General features: G+C 39.2%; 1 protein-coding gene across 2 annotated transcripts in view; it reads left to right on the top strand.

The window, feature by feature from the left end:
* The first annotated feature begins 1619 nt into the window (after positions 1-1619).
* The window catches only part of LRIG3 (leucine rich repeats and immunoglobulin like domains 3), a 40502-nt gene continuing 19079 nt past the window's right edge, over positions 1620-23042 (top strand). For both annotated transcript variants that reach the window (XM_015628768.3, XM_015628767.2), the window contains exons 1-5: positions 1620-1982; positions 9132-9203; positions 9467-9541; positions 21128-21262; positions 21892-22035. In XM_015628768.3, the coding sequence (XP_015484254.1) occupies positions 1795-1982; positions 9132-9203; positions 9467-9541; positions 21128-21262; positions 21892-22035 (614 nt within the window). In that variant the 5' untranslated portion in view covers positions 1620-1794. The remainder of the gene's footprint in view (positions 1983-9131; positions 9204-9466; positions 9542-21127; positions 21263-21891; positions 22036-23042) is intronic.

Genomic DNA, 23042 nt, shown 5'->3' with positions numbered 1-23042 from the left:
CATGTTCAAGTGCCTCTGCATCTTGTTCCAGTTTCACTTGTTCCAGTGTGAAACAACTGGACAGCTATCACAAATGCTGGAACTTGAGAAAAGAAGCTTTCCCACTTGACCTCCATGGAAACAGGTACAGACTAATGATGGATAGCTTCAAAAATCCAAATTTGGCACTGTCCTGCTGTCTGTTTAGAACAGCTCAGTGTTGCACAACATTTGTTGATCTAATGTCACCTTAATGTTTTCCACAGGAAGACTGGAAAAGAAAGTGCAATACTGACATGCCAGTAGTACCAGGACAGTTTTCATTCACTTTAAATAATAACTTGCAAAGACATAGTAAGTAATTTATATCCTGTATTTTGTTCCTTTACTTGTTTGCTTGCTTTTATATGTAGAAACAAGTGTGTTCCTGCAGCATTTGCCTGTTTTCCAATGGTAATTTCCTTAAGAAACACCAGTGGTCAATGGAGCACAAGCTGACAAAACACTGCACAGCTCTGCACACCCTATGCATCTGAAACACTCATGTTGACAGTGGCACATGAATGTTTGTACTTACTTAGGACTTGCCAGTCATGCAAACTCATGACCCCTAGCTAAAATGTAGTTTTGTTTCTTTAACAAAAATCCCCGTATCATGAGATATACATGGAAACAATAAAAAAACGGGATAAGGTTTCAGCCTTACAATCTTGATACTGGAGCTGTCAAACTTATTGATGCTTATTGATGAGGTTCACTGTGTCTTAAGATGTCTGCCGTCTTTCAGGTGTACATACAAAGGTGGGAGGGGAAGCAGTGTTTGTGAGTAATTTGATGACTGCTGCTGCAGAGCATAGGGGCGCAAAGCCTTCAGTAATTGAATCCGTTGCAGGGTGCGGGCTTACATATGGAACTTGAACAATACGTATTTTCTTAAATTACATCAGTTACCTCAGAGATGTGGAATCTGTACGTCCTGCCCACTTCCCTGAACCTTTGGAGCCGGGATCCTGTGGGGAACATAATGGGCTTAATTACGGTGTCTGGACTAGCCATGTAGGACCCGGAAGGCAGGAGTTAACCTCACCTCACCTTTTACATGCCAGTGACCCCAGGCTTGGCTGGGACGCCGTTGGGGCCTCTGGAGCAGCTTCTGGATTACCACAACACACGCTACCTGGTGTGATGGCCAAGGGAAACCCCGCGCGAGCGCGGCCATGGCGCCCGCGCCTTCTCACCTCGGCCCAGGCGTGGTGGGTGACGCACAGGGCACATAGGGCCCGCTGCTCGCACCCGCCCGCCCATGGAGAGGCCGAGGACGGCAGCAAAATCCCACAGCAGCGCCCGCCGTGCTGCGACGCCGGCCATGTGCTGTGGCCCGGGGCGGGGGCCCGGGGGTGCCACCGCCAAGGCCTGACAGCAGTGGGGCACGATACCGGCCCACCCGCGCCCCAGGCCACCATCCCGCACCCCAGCCCCGCGGCGCCCGGCCGCGGCAGTCACATGGCACGGGGAGGGGGCTGCAGCGGGGCGGGCCGTACTCGGGGCTCCCCCGGCCGCGCGGAGGCGGGCTGAGGTGGCGGAAAGTTTGCGGAGTGGCTGGCGGCGGTGGCGGCGCTGCGGTCCCCTCCCGCTTTCTTGTCTTTACTTTTTTCTACGCCCCCGTCTCCCATCGCCTTCCCCCTTCAGAGGCCGCTCCGGGGCATGAGTGGCGGCCGCCACCCGCGCTGAGAAGCAGGAGGTCGTGCCGCGGTCGGCTCTGTCAGTGGGGGAAACGCCAGGGACGGCAGCGCGGGCAGCGGCTCCGAGCCCGCCATGCTCCGCCGGCCCCGCACGGCGCCCGCCGTCCTCCCGGCGCTGCTCCTGCTGCCGCTGCTGCTGGGCGGCCGCCCCGCCGCCGCCCGCTGCCCCGCGCCCTGCCGCTGCGCTGGGCACCTCGTCGTCTGCAGCCGCCTGGAGTTGAGCCGGCTGCCCGAGCGGCTGCCGCGGGGAGCGGTGCAGCTGTGAGTATCGGGGTGGCGGGCTGGGGGTACCGGCCCGCGTCCGTCCGCCCGCCCGCCATCTTCTGTCCCCGGGGCCGCGAACGGGCGGGCTGTGAGGGGAGCTCGGGTGTGGTGGCGGCAGCGAGGTGCGGGAGAGGGCAGCGCCGGCCTGCGGCAGAGCTGTCAGCGGACGCGGAGAGGGCGCCGATGGCCGCAGCGGGACAGCGTCCCCTGGGGCAGGCTGTGGCCCCGGACGGTGGTGGCGATAAGCGCCCGGCAGTTCGGGCCCGGGAATGCTGCTCATTGTCGGAGAGGGCGAGGAAAAGTTCTGTTGACTTTCTTGGGCAACGTTCAGCAGTCATCACGTTAACTCTGATCGGCAAACTCTAATCGGTTTTCTTCGCGCAGCTCTTCGTCCCAGGGTGGTTTTGGCGCTGGTGCGGGCCCGCTCGGTCCCTTACCTCGCAGTGGCCGAACGCAGGGCAGTGCGAACTCAAGTGCCATCTGAGGAAAAGTTACTTTCAGAGGCAAACTTTTATAGAAAAAGCACAAATTCGGCCAGCTTTCCGAAAGCTTGAAAATGGCCGAGGAACTTCTCACATTTGTTTTTAATCGCTTGTCACTGAAAGATCTTCTATATTAGTTGTATTAATTTTCTGTTACGTTTTCAAAGCAGATTGAGATAAGGGCTTTAAAGTAAACAGGAAGACTTTCAATTAGTTGTGGCTAATTCTGTTCAATTGCCTCGTCTGGAGGTCATGCTGCTTTACTCATGAAATGTGGATGGTTGTATTGACACCATATGGAACTGAACACAGGCACGGCTCTGGGAGTTGACTATTTCCAGGACTGGTATAGGAAAGTGTGAGGGGAAAGAAACTTTTTTTTTTTTTTTTTTTCTTTCTTATGTGATTGAAACATACAGATCTACTACTGGATCTGCTTTACATTCAACAAACGGTTTTGCTTTCTATTATATTTCATACCTCTTATTCTTTTGAACTGTTTCAGGATGCCCAATTGAGTTTTCTGACAAAATCAATTTTTTGGATTTTGTCAGAAAAAAAAATAATTTTTTTTATATAGTGTAAGCTTTATAGTTTAGTTTCTTAGCATACATCAATTCTGTTAAAACTCAGATGTGGTAAATAAAAAGAGGGCAAGTCACAGAACTTTTAATTTTTTTAGACTTGCTTTTAAAAGCATTTTTTGTTAGCGGTAATCCAAATTTATCTTTTCCACTTATGTTCCCGCGAGACAATAAAACACATTGCAGGGCTTTGTTAGCACAAGGGACATTTTTCTAATTAGAATTCCCTTGGTAGTGTAAATTGCCCTTATGTAAGTTCACATTCCTTTAAAAGTGTGAGAAAATAAGTTCCGCTTGTATAAATAAGCTTTGGTCTGTTGTAAGAAACCCTGCTGTGATTACTCATTGGACAGCTGTGTCACTTGCTTTTAAACTCACAGAAGTACATCTTTGTAGGTGTCACCAAACCATGTGGTCTGGCCGCTTTTGTGTAAATATTTCTTTTGTTTGTGACAAATGCCTTAGAAGTACCCAGCTCTTTCTTCCTTCCCGTCTTAATAAGACCAAGGGAGAGTGTGGGGTTGTCTGTTACCTCCAGCTACCCCTGTGCTTGCACCTGGGATTGTGCAATCTGATAATTAATGTGTTCAGTTTGCATATGCAAAAAAGGTTTGACTAGTCTGGATTATTGTTGCAACAAACTGCACATTACAAATTGTAAAAGACTGTTTATGAATTTTATTGCTATATGTCTACTATGTTTTCCATGAGACTCTATAGTGGGTATAGCCAAAGGCTAGTAGTTTAATTGCAGGCTTTCTAGTCCTCTTGAGAAAACAACAGCTTTTTTACCACATTCTCAGCGTAGCAGGCGAGACCCCCAAGCAGGAGAGTGAAAGCTCTTCTGCCTGAGAAGGTCTAGGCCCATGTTAGGTGTTACACCTTCCTTTGCCCATCTGTACTGGGCCATATGGAGAGCAGGTTTTTGAAACTCTTGCTGCATTCTTTCATGCCTTTTTTTGTTCAAATTCCCTGCTGAAACAAAATGAGAGTGACCTCAGAATGGATAAGGAGGGGAAAAAAATGAGCACAAGTTATGTCCCCTTCTTGATGGCAGGTGTGAGTCTACTGCTTTGTATGGAAGTGGCTTCATAAGGTGGGGTGTAAACAGACTGTAATTGCCAACTTCACTGTGATTTTATCGAAAAATACCTTCTTCTATGACCTTGCCTTCATGAGAGGTAACAGTCAGCTGAAAACTGATCAACATTTATAATGGCTTTGTGTACAGATAGTTTTGAAGTTGGATTTCCATTTAATTCCAGGATGTGTATCCTGATAATGCAAGAATGTGATGTTGTTAGAGGAGGAGGAGGAGGAAGGCTGTTGAGCATTGGCCAGCATCCTCCATGTGTGCAAACTCCCACTGGCACTGCAGTACCCTTTGCCAGGTTTACTCAGGAATGCTAGAACTGTCGGTGGGGCAGGAGGGAAAGTCTGAAAAATGCTTTTCACTTTGTTTGTATTACATCTTTAGTATTTACATTTTATAAATCCTCTAGTTCTCTACCAGAATTGCCAGAAAAAAAAAGCTGTGTGGTTTTCACAGCTGTTTTTCAATATTTTCCAGACTAAAGCTTGAACATAGCAAGCTGATTTATGAGTCACTTTGGATCAGTGTCTTAAAACAGCTACAGCCTGGCTTTTTGTTTTTCAGCTCTGCTGATTTCTGCTGAATTAGCAGCTCTATAGGCCCCAGTGGGACTGATTAAGGAACTGTTGCTGGATTTGCATTTTAAAATTTGACTTGGGGCTCAGGTTTCTGAGTTCTCTAAGGAAGAAGATGATAATTGTGACTAAGTGTTGTAAATTAAATTAGAGTCTAAAAGTTGTATCTATAAAATGTGTGAAGGAGCACTTGCCTTCTACCTCTACGCATTAGGCTTCCTTTCAGTTTTTAATTAAACAAACACTGGATGTTCAGAGTTAAGTTTCAGCTAATTCTGAGACTTGTGAGTTTCAAAAGACGGTCATACAAACATAATGGAACATAGAAAAGAGTTTCTTTCATAGAACAGGTTCTTAGAGGGTAAAAACTGTGGCATGCTTTCTCAAGTGGAGGCAATTCTCCTTAAATGTCCAATCACTTCTATTAGAAATGTGAGGGGAAGAACAGGTATATATGCTTACTGTTGATATAAAGAATTTCTTAATTGATGTCTGGTTTCTGACTTTTCAGTGTGTGTTCTGTTCTATCTTCTATGACTTTTGAAATTCTAGTAGCAAAATTAATCACAGAGGGAATTTTCTCCCCCTTGTAATTTCATTTTAACATACAAGGAAAATTCAGAAATGGAAAACACATAGTAATAATGTTTGAACAATGTCAGTTCCATTTCTGCGAAGGAAAAATAGAACTTAATTTTCCAACTTTTTTTTCTTTTTTTAAGGTATGTTGAGAAATGCATTGAGTTGAAACTTACAGCTTTGCAACTGGGATGATAGATTTTTATATTTAAAAAAAAGTGCCAAATCAGTGCTTATAAGTTTAAGAAACTTCGACAGGCATAAGCTTCACTTAGATTATGAGTAAAAGGCAAATATTTTAACTCTTGGTTCACTTCCAACCACTCTAATTGAACTTAAAATGTAACTTGCAAGGCTTTTTTTCTTGAATTTTCATGAAGTTTCCTATGCCAGTAGTACTGAAGTAATGTTTAATAAAATATTTATAATACATATTTTATGCAACTATTGGTAGACAAGTATATATACTGTATGAAACAGGCAATTCAGTATTGTCTGGAGGGTTGGGCATTTTTTGTTGGTTTTTTGCTTTGGGTTTTTTTTTCTATCTTGTGTTTGACAACCTGCTGTAAGTAAACCAGGCGTAAGAAATTTTTATGTATGTATCTTTTAAAGTAGGTGCTACTTGGAAAATGTGAATGTATCTTTAGTGTTAAAAAACAAACACAAAAAAAAAGTAGTTTAAAACCTAGTGTTAGTTACGCTCACGGTTGCCTTGATAGACTCCAGATGGATGTGAGCTTGAGCTATGAGTGAAAGTGTCTGGCTCCAGTGTGGTGATCATGCACAGCAGTGGTTGTAATTGCAGGATTTTTATAGTTTAAGGACTCTGCCAGATTTTTTTTTTTTTTTTTAGCATGTTATAACTCCAGCAGAACAAATCTACTCACGTCTGTTACTGTCTGGTAGGTCCTTTAGGCAAACATGCCTTAAATAAACCTTTTGCAGAGTTTTTAGGTGAAATGAAGAAATGCAGGTTTTTAGCACTAATGTTGAAAGCTCTTTGTTGAAATAATTACTGATTCCTAAGTCTTGTCTGAAGTGTGAACAACAGTAACGTTAGGCACTAACAGCCATAACTTAATTGAATTTTGGCTGTTTATTTGCATAGTTCTTATAATCCCTACAGACTAAAGCCAAATACTGAATTAAGGGGAAAAGCTGTCTCTACTCTGCCTTTAAGGACCAAGTTAGATTGCTGTCTAGATTTTGTAGCAGCATACTTTTTCAGTATTTATGCTTAAGAATGCAATGTGAGAATTCCATTTCTGTGCAGCTTATGCCTTCAGATGTTGAAGAAAGGGATTTTTCTCCAGTCTGTGGCCAGGAGAATGTTTTCACTAGATTTTTAAGCAGTGTGGGATGCAATCCTCTAACTTCAGTGTGGTTAACCTAATATACAGGAGAGCTGAAAATCATAATGGTGAAACTAAAATTAGTGGGCTTTTGAAAACATTGACACTATTGGTTTTCCATTGTTAAGAGGAAAATCTGTAGGGGTTTAAACACCTGAAAGAAGGCACAGATGTATATCAAGTGCTTGAGTCCAGAGCCGAGTCTCTGAAAACATCCCCTCTGTGGTCACATGAAGGTGGTGGAGTGTGTTCCCCTTCTATAGGTGGCTCTCTCCCAGTCCTCAGCCCCCTTCTTTTATTCTGGAAAATGCCATTCACACCTGCATCTCTGCCCTGTGCACACTCCTGTGCAGCTCTGGTTTAGGAAATGCAGCCCATCTCTTTTCCTGTCTGTTACCCTGAGCCAGGCTCTAGTGCCAGAGCTCAGCAGCCTGCTGGGCCTGGTCCATGTGCTGGCTCAGAGCACACCTTACAGCTGAGTACTTCATAATACCCATACATGCCTGGGATTATTTTTTATACTTAATTTTTATTATTACTGGGTTTTTTTTTTTAACTGCCAACTGCAGGAGAGGACAAAAGTGACAGTGAAACTGTCCTGGCAACATTGAACGAGTTGGTTGGAAGAATCTATACCAGAGTTTTACTATCCACATGTTCTGCTAAGGAAACATAGGTGCCTGGCTGGGTTGCAGCTTTACACCTGTGTCTGAGGATGTGGGAGTCATGGGTGCAGGGAAACAGGAGTTCTGTGGATCTGTGGGTTTCCAGAGCTTAGTCACAGAGCAGAATGCCTAGCACAGACCCTGAACTTGGCTTCATTTGAGCCAGTTCTGGTCTGTGTGCATCAGGGATATGCTGTTCATCAGCCTTCTTCACTTCTGGAACTGAGGGTGGAAAGTAGACCCATCTATGGCAGTCAGACATGTTTGGTGTGCTCAGCGTGGATGACTGTACTGAGTCATCTTACCCAGTAATATGAGGAATTGTGTAGTTTCCTCATAGATTCAACTTGAAATAACACTTCATACCTGTGTGGCTTGATGAGGACCGCAGGTATGGTGCATCACTCTAGTGCTTAATTAGCATGGGGAAAAGTATCATGGACTGTGAGCAATTTTTTTTTCAGAAGGGTGCTTTTTAAAGAACCCTTTACCTGATGCTACAGCTGCTCATTACTGGGTGTGCTGATTAATTTCTTTATATGTCTGCATTACAGACACTCACTGGAGTGAATTTAAGAACTCATTAAAAATAATGTTGTTTTTGTTAGCTGGCTCGGATAAATGCAGTGTTTTAACTTGGAACAAATTCCTGCAGATGGCTGGATTGATGCTGGTGAGGTAGTGATAATCTACCTCACCAGCAGGTAGTAGGGGAAGGAAAAGTGCTCATTTTGGTGGATGAGTGACTGAGAAGGGGATGGCCTTCAACAGAGCTAGTCATGGTAACAAGATGAGTTGTGAGTCTGTACCACTTGTGCAGAGGTTTGGAGATGTGCAGGTTTGTGTTCCTGCAGTTAGCTTTCCTGTCTTTTACTTTACAGTCACTCTTATTTCTGTTTCCAGTACTTCTGAGGCTACAGCAAAAATTTCTTAGGACTCTTGTACGGTGTCAGTTGTTTGAGCATAAAGATGCATGGCACTGTAAGGAAAAGTATTTATTGTGGTCAGCAAGAAGTGCTGCATTTTTAATACCTGTCGTGTTTGGTAGCAAACACTACAAAGGTGCTAACAATTGCTGATAAACTGCCTCAGTGTATACTGGGGATCTTCAATACAACATGGCACAAGCTAAGTGTTCAAGCTACTTCTTCAAGTGTAATTATATGTGGTATTAATATCACTAGTATACTGACATCTTAAAACTCAGAATTAGACCTCGCTATGTCTTTTTTCTTCTGCTATTTCTGAAGATCTCCATTAAATTTGGTTATGTGGTAATGGTGTCCTGAATTTTGTGGAAGCATGAAAATACAATTGCAATTTATGGGCAGTCCTCGTGTGTTCCTGAGCTGTGGATTGCTTTTGAGACATGGGTGAGAAGAGTGAAATATTATGATTAACCCAAAGAATGAGACTGCAGTGACTATTGTTTTTTGAATTTTCCTTGTTAAAGTAACAAAGAGGTTGTTATAGCTGTATCTTCTGTTGTGAGGGATGTGGGAGAGGGGTTGGTGTATTTGAATCAAAATCTTAAGATGTTTTCCAGGGTCCTATGCACATTCTAGTGAACAGTTTTATATTGTTCAGAGATACCAGGAATTTCTTTGACACTGCTAGCAGTGGTCAAGGTATTTGCATTTGTGTATTTATACTGTGTATAAGCAAATGTGTTTCTATTATAATTTTACTAATACAAAAAAATCTTCTTAGGTACTTGGACACAAGTGAGAACATAATTTGGATTGAAATTGTACTGCTTTACCTGGCATTGTATGGCAAAACTGACAGGATGTTTATTTTTGTAACCTCATAGGGACTTAAGTCACAACAAATTATCTTCAATCAAGACCAGTATCTTGGATCACCTTCATAGTCTTCAGGAAGTGTAAGTTAATTTGTCTTAATTAAAAACCATACCAAAACATAAACCCCAACCAGAAATACCCAACCTGTGTTTGTGTATGCTAATTGCATAGTTATTTCTCTAGGGATGGTTGCTCGAACAACAAAGATACTCGCTGTTCTGATATTTTGGATTAAGTGAAACTGGAATTTTTTTTTAATTCTGAGGTGACACAGTTTAGCAAGTCCAATGTATGTACTTCTGATTAACATAAAAACTAACTCTCTCTTTTGTAATATTAATAGGAAGTTGAACAACAATGAACTGGAGATCATTCCAGATCTGGGACCAGTCTCAGCAAATATAACTCTTCTGTCTTTGTAAGTAGATCTTACTCTTGTCCCTGGTTAGTGGAACTAACTCTACAGGGTTCACGGAAATGTGTGCATTACAGAGATTAAAGTAAAATAATTGGAAATAGAGCAGTTTGTGGTTAGGAAGTTGATTATGTCATATTATTTAGTAGTTCTTTAAAATGTGAATAATTGAGCTTAATCCTTGTTATTTTTGTGCTTCTCAGATACAAAGACTGCATTAGAATTAATTTATGTTGCGGTAGTGCCTGGAAGCCTCAGTCCTGTTGTGCTAGGCACTGTATAAGCATCTGTAAATGTTACACAAACTTGTACTGTGCTGTCTTTAAAACAAGACTTACACTCCGTCATTATGCATTTTGGCTGAGATCCTGATGTGTTAAATCATGGCAGAATTCCATAAATTTCACTGGGCAATACAGGGAAATCCCCTCGAGATGCAGCTTCAGATCGAGTATCTGGGATAGAAGATGTTTTGCCAATGTCTTGAAATTTTTTTTTTTTAGCCCATTTTAATGTGTGGCACATTTTTTTATGACTACAGTTAATACATTAAATCGTTACACATGATTGTGTGTCCATGTTCATTGCTTTTCATGAAAGAAATTAGCTGGTTACTTGGTGTTTATTTGTAGTATGAGTATAAAGTTGTAAAAGGCATATAGGGCCCATAACCAAAAAAGTTGATTTTAAAGAAAATCTTATTCCTGATCATTTAACCATAAATTAGTTGGATTTTTTTAACGTGATTTAGTTTCAATAAACTGTGGAAGGAAGGTGTAGAAAAGCAGTTACTATCATACTATTAGTTAGAAAAAAGAAAAGACCTGGTTTTCGTGTGTGGGATTTGCGTTTTATCAATGTGTCTAATCTAATGAATCTGAAGTGTCTAAAGCTATTAATATGTAGCCCTCTGGCCAAATCCTGTCCTTGAATACAAATTGCAAGTTACCTTTCTTGAACAATTCTGAAGGGTTAAAACAATACAATAAACTTTGGAAAGTTGTTCAGTTAATTAAATTGATCACTATTCAATTGCTTACATCTGGTGATTTATAGGGGTTTGTTTTTACTCTAGGCCTAGGTCAGCCAAGTCAGCTGGTGCAGCCGCTGTGTCTGGGCTGCTCTGTTTGAATAAGAACTAAGTGACATTTGATACTGATGTGTTTTCTTACAGATCAAAATCAGAAAAGAATGAAAGAAAAAGCAGATGGTGTCTGACAAATAACTGTTGAATTTTAACACATCTTTTATTTTGTAGTAGCATTGGCATTACTTTTACACTGGCATAGCACTCTGTAGTTTAAGCATCTAATTGATCTAAAGATTATATTTCTCATATATATAAAAATTTTACCACCTTGCTAAGGTCCTTTTTACCACAAGGCTAGAAATATTAGCATAATTGTGGTTTGTATCGTCTTGCTTTACTTCTGAATTCTTAGCCTTTCTCATGGAAGCTCAATGAGTTTAGAGGAACCTAAAATCATTCTTTTGCAGCTGTGCAAAAATTCTGGAATTCCTTTGAGAGTATAAATGATTATCCGTCACTGTTGAATTGTTTGTTTCATATCCTTAGGTCCCTGGCTTGGGGCATTTGCTGAGGTGGTCAAACATGGAAAAAATCTTCATTAGATCTGTGCTATGCACTGTATATGTTAACACCTAAAAAAGAAAAAAAAGTATTTTCTAAAAGTTTTTATCACACTACTAATGCAGTTAAAGTTGCTCTGGTTGGGTGTTAGCTTGTTTTCATTCTAATTCTATGTGTGGATAAGGAGATTACTGATTGTAACTGTGCTGCAGCTGAAATTTAATACTTATTCTACTACTACAGCAGAGATTCCTGGAGTTTAATATGGCAGAAATAATTGTGTTAACTTTTATAACTTAACTTTATAATTTAACTCTTTAATAAAGAAGTGTGAACTTACAAATTCCAGTCTACAGTGGTTAAGATAATTGTTTGTTCTATATCAAAACCTGATTTGATTACACTTCTTATGAGATACATATATGTTGGTTCATTACTGTCATTTGAAAAGCCAGCTGTTTTTTTCCAAGAAATCTTAAAGGAAAGCTATAGAAGTGATACCTTCTTTTCTTGCCAATATCTTCATTGTTGAGGAAGCTATATTACAAGATTTCTTTCTTTCACTTGTTAAGAATTTTCGCTGAGCTGGGGAACCTTAGAATTTCACCTGTTCTGCAAGAATTTTCTTGCCCTGCAGAGGAAATTGCACTGTTGGTATGTCTCCATAATAGTGCAGGTATCCCCACACAGCCATGTATGTCTGAATTCTTTGAAGAATATGAACAAGCATGGGTGGATTATCATGTTAGTCCAGTTTCCATTTCTGGAGCTAGCTCATTTCTAGCTATCTAGTTGATATTTTATCTAAATGAGATATTTACATACTAATGAATTATTCAGGATAAACATACCCAGAGCAGGAGATGTTCCCAGTCTCGTGGTCCCAGTCTGTCTGTAACATGAAACAGCAGTGCTAACATTTTGTTTTTACTGATGCCAGCTGAGGGTTGAACATCTTGGGAATGAGAAGTATCAGGCAGGCACACCTCCTCACCACCACCCTGGGAGATGAGCCAGTGTGAAGGAGTGAGTATACAAGGATATTCAGACACACTCGTTACATGGATGGAGATTTATCTATGATTTTATTCATGTGATGAGTATGTATCTTGTTACATGTTATAGGAGAGCTAGTGAGCTTCCTGGGAATCTGGATACTACTGTGAGCTACACGGGTGATAATTTGGGCTATATCTGGTCAGGAGGCTTAGGTCAAGTCTCTGAAAATTAAATTGCAGGGTGTTCTTTTTGCACAGCCACCAAGCCCTTTTATATAACTTCTATGAGAGAAGGCATGAAGAGAGCAGTATATTAAGGCAGGAAGAGGGAAGTTCACGTATTTGCCAGAGATTGTCAGCACAATAGCTCTAGCCAGGAGGTCAGGTCTCCTACACACTGGCAACATAAGCTTTTGAGGAGAGTATTGAATTTAACAGCTGCTTACCACAGGTATATAATGTGCAGACACCACACACACTAAAGTAGGTGTATTTATCTATCCCTAGCAGTAAAATGTTAGGAGTTTTCTAGTTTGTGTTCCTAAAGTAAATGTAAAAACAATTAAATTAATGGAGAATTGCTTTAAATGGTTGTAATAGAAAATCCTTTATTTCTTGGAGGAAAAACAATTTACGTTTTACTCTTCCAAGATAGGTGGATTGCTTTTGTGCCAGGTACAAAAGTGGGCACTAACGCCGTCGTTCCAGAAGAAGTGAAAGTTCTAAATATTGTTTCCATGCTAATGATGTTGCTTATCCAAGATGTACCAGTTCTGTCCTGTTTATCCTAAAATTCTGCCTGAACCAGTGATCTTGACACATGAGAAGAAAGCTCATATTACCTTTTAGGTCTATCACAGTTGTAGTTTTGGACCTTGGGTAAAAATCCAGAAGTAGATCGAAACCAAACAGTGTAAGTATGACAGCCTTGTCTAGAAGTCCTGCTTGGTGTTTAACTACCAACTACTAATTGCATAGGGATTTTACTTTAAGATTCTTCTGAAAATGTTAACTATTTTTAGTGTTACTAGTACTTTGTAAGGAAGAGACACTGATCTGCAAATTCAGCAATGTTATTTAAGATTTTATTTAAGGATACGCAGTTCAAATAAGAAACCCATGCTACCTTGCAGAATTTAAAGAAATATCTAGTTGCAGACAATATCCAACATCATCAGTATACTGTATCCTTGAGTGTGGTGAAAAATGGAAGGTAGCAATGACTATGAAGAGACAGAACAGCTTTGAGTATTAAAGTACCCTGGCTCTCCAACTAGAATTTATTGTTCTTATCAAAACATATGTGTGAAACTAATATTAAAACCCCCATGTTTCTCAAACCCACATCCAGGGTATGTTCTGTAGTAATCCACTTGCAGTCAGTAGGGATTGGAAAAGCTGTACATGCACAAATTTTTAGTGCATGTAGAAAGATTCTGACATTAGACTAGTTTTCAAGAACAGGGTGTTTTAAATAAACTTGTAATTTTACATTTTATTGAATAGGAGATACTTTATTTAAAGGCACTAGAGCGTATGGTGTAGATGGTTCAAATTGTTACGTTGTGAGTACTGATCATGTTAGTCTAGAACACAAATAAATATTTGGTCTTAGTAAAGCCAGAGAGGAAAATGCTGAAGTCGTGGTGTGGAAGTTAAAGGGTGTATGAATGAATCACAGTTCAGGAATGTTTTTCAAGTCTTAAATTAATGTGTGTTTTATATTAGGTTCCTGCTTCACTATTTTTTTTAAATTTTTTTTTTAGAATGTGAAATCTTCTGTTTATAAGAGACATAACAAAAATGTGACATGGTAGAGGTTTTTCTCTGTTGTGCTGGGGTAATCCTCCATATATCTGTACAGGGAGCCTTTAAGGCAGGGACCATAACTTTGGAGTTCTGAGAGAGTTAAAAGTACTGCCAAAATTGAGGCAGATTTTTGAAATGTGACCATGTGTTTGTTAGATGATGAACAGAATCCACAAGCTACTTCTCTGAAGGTTTTCTACAGCCTTTGGTTTGTAATGTCTTTCTGTCAATATGTGCTGAATTTAAATTCAGTGATTTTAAAGATGTGTCTTGTATCCTGGATGTTTAAAATGGTAAGTAAACAAAAAGTACTAACAGAAAAGGTCAGGAGATAAAAACAGGACAAAAGAACTGTAAAGTAGTCAATCCTAGGTGACTGCATAGGTCACAGATTTTCATAACAAGAAAAACTATTTCAACTTTAAGTTTAGCTTTCTGGTCAGCCACTACAAAATTAGCCTGATTACTTATTTTTTACACAACCATAGTTACTGAAGAAAAGTTCTACTATTGAGAAGGGATTTTTTGATTGTTGTTGTTTAGTATTGTGTGTCCCTTTCTGTTTAAAACATGGAAAAGTGTATTTATATATGTTAAGTGATAATGGGCATCCTGGATAAGGCTTCAGATAGTCATATTGAGAAATAAAATTCAACTAATCGAAGCAAGCATTCAAAATAAATCATGCATTTGTCCCAGCTGACAATTTGGAAATAAGAGTGATAGTTTGTGCTTTGTGGCAGTAACATAAACCCCTGTGAAGGGCCTTCAGTAAAGACAGAAGGGAAGGTATGAGAAGTTTGCCTCTTTGTCATCTCACAGTGGTCTAGGAGCAAAAGCTGTGCATAAAATCCAGGAGAACACTGTCTCGGTATGCAGTTAGAAAGCTGCAGTCACAAGAAAGATGTTCAGATGAAACTCCTGAAAATGAAAGCTTACATTCAGTAGGAGTGGATGCCTTTCCCTTCTATGCTTGCCAGAGAAAGTGGTATTGTTTGTTTATAAAGCTAGCATACTAAACTGGAGTCTGGATCCCAGTATGAGGAAAACGTTGGTCAAATATTTTACATCCTTGTCATCTCTTCAGCTACCACTTTATTATGGGAAGGATTAAGATTTGGATGCTGCCTGGAAGAGTTTGTTTTGAAGAAGGATTGAAAGAAAGGATAGAGGAATGCCAGACTGGGCTTCAGGCATAAGGCTACTTGGAGAATATCCCAAAACTGAGAGTGGTGGTAAACCATGTGTGACTTGGTCTGAAGTTGTGAGCAAAAAGCTAGAGCGAGAAACTTACTGGAATTAGTTCTTGCAGTCTTTGACATTTGGTGTGGAGACTTAAGAGGAAGTAAATGAAAGAATTTTAAAAGAAACCTGACTTAGTCAGACTTACAGACATGGAAACTCAGTTTTTATGACAGCAATTTAAGCTGAATGATGGGAAAGAGAAGAAGTATGTAGAAACTCAGACTTTGTTGTAGCAATAATATAAGGAGTGAGAACCTAGATTAATGCTTTTGCAATGATAATGGAAAATAATGCAGATTTTATGAGCTATTTGCAATAGATAAATCTGTCATGATTTTCTGATCATAGTGGTAAAGGAAAAGGTGAATTAAAAAGAGTAGTAATGGACTACAAAAATAGAGAACACTGTTCTGATATGACTGAATGTAAGTGTGGTAGGAATTTTAGAGAGGAGTAGGGTTTATGATACGGAAAATGAGAGATGTGACAGTGAAATTGAGAGGTCAGGCATAAGTGTTTGGATTAAGTTTTAGAGAATTTGTGGTACTGATTGCAATAGAGCAGTGAAATCACTTGTGCCTTGAGTGAAAGAGAAGTGGATGGAAGAACATTCCTCACCTTGTACTAATGATTGAAGTTAGGGTACATCTAGAAGGGTGTGCCATCTAAACTGCCTAGACTTTGCGCTGCACCCTCTAAAAGAGAGGGTTGCTCTGTAACAGTAAAGAAATAGGTGTTTTTATTTAGGAACTCTTTACATTAGAGAGATGATTTATAATACTGGAGGGAACTATGCTGGGTTTATCTAGGTCATATTTAAAATTTTCCAAGATTTTAGCATTAACTAACTGTCTGCTCACCAGGTCTGCAGTGGGCTATTATTGCTGTTGTCAGCTCTTGCCAAAGTAGTGATGCTTGCACTGCTTTATAATAATTGCAAAATAAAGGGATGAACTTACACATTGACTTGCCTATCACATGCTAAGTAACTTCTGATTATTTTGGAAAAGGCAGAAAACTGAATTGGAAACAGACATTAGGATATTAAGAGTTTGGAAGGAAAGCTTAATAAGTTGCATATTGGTGCTATGACTGGAATCAGAAAGCAATTGTTATTGAAGTATCATGTGTTTGAAAGTTTGGATTTGTCTCTCTTCTTTTTGCTGATGAAAACATATCTGATCACAGAGTTGTTTCTATCTGCATCTTTCTCTTTCCCCTTTCCCAGTTTATGTTTGATTTGGGAATCAATAAACCTTTGGTTTCAAGTTTTGGACAGGGTATCAGTAGCCTACAGAGTTCTGAGTTTTTGTTTTCTATTTTATGCCTGTATGCCATAAAAAACAAAAAATATAAAAGTAGAGTCCTTCTGACATCTGGCTTGAAAGAGGAATGAAAGGCATGGATCATGGAATGAGGAGACCTTCAAAAGAAAGAACTGCTTGCTTCAAGGAAGGCAAGAAGCTCATGCATGAAAGAGGCATCAGACTTTTAAACCTACCAATAGAACTGGAAGTGAACCAGAATCTGGGTGCTATTTCTGCTGACTTTGTCTTGGAGAAAAACCGTTTCACTTGTAGTATTTCTATGACTAACACTTGAAAATACTAAAAAAAAAGCCCCAGACTTTCTTAATTCAGTCCAGTTGGGTGTCTTAATAGTGAGAGGAGCATGTAGTCCCATTCATATCAGAGGCTGCTTTCTTTGTAAGGGTAGTGTTCAGCTTAAAACTGCAATTTCAGTATTTTAAACAATGGAATTGTTCATTAAAATACAGCTTAGTATTCAAATGAGTAGAAATTGAAGAAAGAACAGTTTTTCTCTTCTTGAAGTAGTAGTTACTGAGGCTCTTCTGATAGAGTTCCTTGAAGTTGTCCAGTCTTATCCTAAAAGCCACAAGGTATGTATAATCCAGCACTTCCACTTACAGTCTTGATCCTTTGTATTTGATATATTTTGTTTTTTTCTTTTTGCTTCACTTTTCTTCCACACAGTATTTGCATCATTGTTCCCAAAGGAGTTTGGGAGGGGAGATGGGGAAGTGCAAGAAAGAATATGCCAGTTACATGAATATAACAACAGCTAATAAGTGATGGGAAGAACAGGTGAAAAACGCAGAAAAATTTAAAAGGAGGCTGTGTTTGCAGTGGCACACAATGGAGACCACACAGAACATACTCGGATGTGGACAATCGTGTTGGTTTTGCAAAGACTCTGATATGGCTGCTTCCAAAAGAGCTCTGATCTGGTCAGACTAGGCATCCATGAATTTCTGTCTCTCAGTCTTAGCACTGGTCAGAAAGATACATCTAGTCCTAGCAGAAGGCTTTTCTTTTTTCCTCTTTAGGTGTCCTCTTGTTTTCCAGCAGATTTCACTATGGTTTAATTTGCCTGTTTGTGATGCAGATTATTCTGCCTTTCAGGGCTTAGTTGAGGGACAGGAGGGGCTGTGTTAGTCCAGATATGTGAATATGTTAAGATAATTACTTTATATCTAACAGTTATGCAGAACAGGCTGTATGGACTCTCCTCCAAAATTGTCGTTCTAGACAACTTATTTTTTACCTGGTTGCTTCACCTCTAGGCTTCTACTGGAGCCTCCACTACCCTTCCACTACTCCTTTTCAAGATAGTAGGGTGAGATCCAGCTAAGAAGTTTTCAAAACACTGCAGATCAGGATATAGCTGGAAGAAGAAGTTATGCTAGAAGTGCAGGAGTGTTTTTTTATGCTGAGATTTCAAACAGAAAGAAAAGATAGGACTTCAGGTCCTAATCTGTTCTTGCCTTGCATTTTCCATGTTACGGTGTGCATGATGAATTGCAACTCATCAGGACCATGAGGCTTACATGGATGTTTTTTCTTAAGTAGAAAACATTTCATACTGACAGTCTGTATCAAGAGACAGTATGACTGTCTCAGATCTTTAAAGACTGGGGGCGGGGTGGAGGGGATGTTTTAGCATTTAAGAGCTTTTATATCTGAAAGGTGTTAAATAGATGCTCAACAAAATGGATACAGAATTTTCTGAGCTGTGTTGTATTTCTGCAGAGTGAGGAAAGTGCAAGTCATTATGTTCAGATACATGGTAGCTGCTTATATAGAATGAATATTAAGATCAGGATTGAGTGGGCTGTTACAGGATTTCTGGCCTATTGGTGTGTTTAAAGTCATTAATGTTGAGAGGAAAAGCTAGGGTTTCCAATAGCCATAATGAAAAACTGGTATTCTCTCTTAAGCTGGTATTCACACAGGCTTATGTAAAAGTAATTAAATCAGGCTGTATGCACTCATGGTCGTTGGTTTGTGGGGCTTTTTGCTGCAAGTCAGGGTGTAGGCACTCAAATCGCAAAAGGCACGTTCAAATTCAAGTAGATCTTTTTAGTGGGTTCATCTGCATTCCTTGGTACTCCTGCTGCTTTAGCTGTAACAGGAGAAGTTGTAAGGAAGCTGCAGCATGTTGCTGTTCCTTCCACATGAAGAAATTGTTGTCAAATTGCTGCAGGTTAGTTTCTGGAAGAACTTGATGTGCTGGTTTTCTTGTTGCAGGGGATCTCTCGTCTCCCCTTGAAGGCCTGTGACATTAAACCAATGGGGTGTATGCAACTCCTTCTGTCTGAACACAGCAACAGTAGCATCTCACAGGAGAGATTTTCTTTTGGTTTTCTTACCCCACTGTCCTCTCAGTGAAAAAACTTCCATGTAATTGTGCCCACATGTCTACTCTTTGGTTCTCTCTTGACAGTTAGATAGGTCTGTGTTTTTAAGTATGTGCTTCTTGACTAATTTTGATGGTGATTTGGCAGTTATGAGGAAAATGGTATATTTTTTTTTAATTTGCTTAAGTGATGATCATGAAGAAAAATCTAATTAGAATTAAACTTTCTCATTTTAAATAGACTTGGGTCTTGAAGTAGAACCATTTGGATATGCTACAGAATTCAGTGCTGAATAATTTCCACATGTGAATTGTTATACTTCAAGTCTTTTGAAGAGAAGCTGGACCAGGGTGTTGGAACAATAGAGAGTGAACCATTCAGCTATTTTGCAACTGAGTAACTTCTACTATTCTGGTTAATATGATTAACCAGGAAGGTGCAGTGAGAGCTGGTTTTATTTTGATTGTGAGATGGACTATAGGACTATGATGTGTAGTGCAGTTTCAGTGTGCAGAATAAGTTGGCTCGTCACTCCTCAGTATGGCCTTACCATCTCCAAAAAAGAAAAATGCTCCTGAAACAAACAGGCTGAGGGGTTTTTGTTTGGTTGTTTTTGTTGTAATCTGGTCTGTGTCAGATAATTTGCCAGTTGGTTTAAGTGCTACTCTGAAGATGGTGTAAGAGTTTTATTCAGTTCCATTAGGTCCAACTAAAGTTTGTAATACAGGGGCTATTATCCTGCCAGTTGTGAGGAATTTCTGTTTTATGGAGCAGTGCTGACACAAAGACAGTACTGTGCAAGCCGTCTTATAACTGAACACTTTCACACTGCAATTTAGGAGGCGTGCAGTTCAGGAAATTGCTGGCTTCTGCTGGAGCACACTTTTACTGCAAGGAAAATTTTATTCGTCACTCAAGTAATTGGCAGTTTTAATACCTTGTTAGTAATTACCTTGTAAACAAACTAATGCATAAAGGCAAGGCTCTGTGACCTGTTATCTAACTCACATTCTTATTTGGCCAGTGGAACTGACACACGGTGGTGGTGTTTGTTGTTGTTTTTTATTAAAGTAATTTGTTTCCATTTATTATAAATACTTTCAGCTAAGAGTTAAAAAATGCAGTTTACCTCTACCAGACAGCCTAAGGAATGAAATGTGATACAAGCTCAGCATTGGAGGGGCTGCAGGATCACTTACCCATTCCCATATGTGGTCAGAAAGCCCATTAATTTCACTTCTGGTTCAGTTTGTTAGTTAAGGCTTTTTTGTCTTGAGCAGTAGTTAACCCACACCCCCTGAATACATGAGAGTTGTCCATGCCACCCTAATGTGTGGTTCACTATTTGATCCAGAGCAAGTGTTTCCAGTAAAGGTAAATGCCTTCCAGAATTAATATTCTTGTTGATTGTTTTACTAAAATTGCATTTGCCTGCAATCTCTAGGATCTGGGGAAAGCTCCTAAATTTTGGTAATTATCAAAAAAAGGTACAGAATGTACCGCAGCTAGAATTTACTTGAACTTACAAGGTAACAAGACCATTTCAGGTTAAATTTGTTTAATTGGTCATGATCTGCTTTCACCTATGTACTGGTAGCCCTGAACAATAATGTTGCTGATGTGCAAGTATGATTCTGTACATTATGCAGCCGAGATTGAAAAACTGGTAGGTTACTGGGCATGAGCATGAAATAGGGTCATTGGAAAAAGTTCATCTGTGAAAGTGAAAGAAGGGGGTCTTCCTTAGAGCAAACTACAATACCCACAATCTTCAGATTGTTGCCTACTTTTTGTTGTGGAATTGGGCGTGGTGCTGAGCTGAAGTTTGACCAGACATGAAGTCCGAAACTCCTGTAATGACCTCTAATATGCAGAGCTTTTGTTCTTTGCCAACTCATTAGAAAAATCTGTGGGTTGGAATACTAGGTCTAATTCCACAATTATAGAATGTTTCTCAGGGGGCTCCACTGTTGTCCATCTTTTATGATCTAGCTCTGTGGTTTTTTTTCTCTTTTAAAGTCATGAATTGCAGTAATTTGATGATATTGCATTTTTTCATCATTTCCTGGAATTATATTTTAAGAAATATTAATGTAAGTTTATTTAGACTATTCCAATTTTTGATTTCAGATTAATGTTATGCATTGAGAATATACTTTATTGCTTTTCTGTAGCTCAAAATTATTTTCAAGTAGGGGAATTAAGAACTAATATTTGCCAGAGTTGTGTACTTAAGATGTGTTTACTCTGGAAATGACTGTCTTTTGCCTACTGCCCTTAAATTCCAGGACCAGTAACAAGATTGCCAACATTTTGTCTGAACATCTGAAGGCATTTCAGAGTCTAGAGACTTTGGACTTGAGCAACAATAACATATCGGAGCTAAAAATTTCATCATTTCCATCATTACAACTCAAGTATCTGTGAGTAAAAATTACTTTTTTCTTTCAGGTTACTTTCAAAAATTTGTTGGATAATTTAGATTGGCAGCTGTTTATTAAGGTACTAAATCTTCTTTTAATTGGAATGACATTAAATATTCCTGCTTTTACCTGTCTAGTTTAATATAAGCTGCTAATTTGAATATATGAGTTGTTACAGTGAGATGTTTTAATTCATTAAAAAAGCTAAGGCCATTATTTGAGATGAAACAAATAGATGTATCTCTTGAGAGAAATAATTATGTGATAAAATGAACTTGAATTCCTCATGGATAGGCTAGTTTGTATTTATATATGGTTTGATAGACATATTGTGAATACACTTTAATTCTTATTCAGGAATATTGCAATGCCAGATATACTGACTGATAAAAAAGTGACAGGATTGCCACATACTGTTTTCTTTCATTATCACACTCTGGCAGAGTAGAGTACAATGGTGGTGGTGAAATACTATTTGATTATAGAATAAGCTGTCAAGAGCTCTAATTAATGTGAAAAAAATCCATTTATAAATGACTAAGCACCATAAGAGCTTTGTGTTTCACTACTTGGAGTTAAGAATTTATTAAATAACTGTAAATTTAACCTTCTGGACATTGTTTCAACAGGTATATTAACAGTAACCGAATAACCTCTATGGAGCCTGGTACCTTTGACAATTTGTCTACCACACTTCAAGTATTGAAACTGAACAGGAACAAAATTTCAGCAATTCCTCAAAAGATGTTTAAACTGTCCCATCTGCAGCACCTGTAAGTGTAACCTACAATTGACTAATTGTTTTCAGGTTTTCCAAAGCACTGGCAGTGCTTGAACTTTAGCCTTTAATTTAACCAGAGGCAGAGTGAGACAGACAGAGAAAACATATTACTACAACCTTTACTAACTGCAGCGTTGTGCTGAACAAAACTAGTCTTATATGTTGGTGAAATGTGAACAGTCTTTGTGTTTAAAATTGTGTTTGCCTATTAAAAGTTAAGAAAAAAAAAGTCTGGAAAAGAGGTAGTGGCAAAATTTCTGTAAAAAAGCATCAGGAAAACAGTAAGTAAAGTAAACTTCTGTAGTTAAACTTATATAGTTCACTGCAGCACTCATTTACTTTGTGCTTTCACAGTGAAATGAAGGAAATTAATTTACTTTCAGATGACATGACAATAAGCAATATGCTTGAATAAATAAACTTTCAGCTTTACTGATACAGTCCTGCCCATAAATGTTTTACTTAATGAATAATAAAGTTATATGAAAGAGACTGTGTTTGGGTTTTTTTAATTGAAAGACTTAGAAAGTGCAGAAAATGGACAAGAGAATGGGTTGCCCTTTGTCAAATTCTAGATAATTATTTTCCATATCAGATAGTCAGGAGTTAAAAATTGCAAAGTGTCTTAGGTTAGCCTTGAAAGTGATAGGTTATAAGAACACTGAAATATTAGGGTGCTTGACACTTCTGTAAAGAGTGACTTTGTTACTTTGTGTGCAAGAGTTGGAATGGTTTTACTCAGGCCTCAGTAGAAAAGTATAAGAACAGTCCTGCAAAGCTCAGGATTTGTTAATGATCTTGGTAGACTTTCTGATCTTCAGATTCACCTTGAATTTTGGGTGTTGGTTATATTCTTGCCTAAAAATGTTCCTTTTGTTCATAACCAGTATGCTAACTGAGTTATATTAGGTTGCTTATCTGCAAGGAGGGCAAAAAATTTGTGTTACCACCTGTAACTATTCAGAGAAGAATGGGGAAGAGCTAAAGCCTGTTTTTACT

Source organism: Parus major, chromosome 1A, assembly GCF_001522545.3.
Source record: "Parus major isolate Abel chromosome 1A, Parus_major1.1, whole genome shotgun sequence".
NCBI lineage: Eukaryota > Metazoa > Chordata > Aves > Passeriformes > Paridae > Parus > Parus major.
The sequence above is the reverse complement of the archived record's forward strand: the minus strand, read 5'-3'. Positions and strand labels throughout refer to the sequence as shown.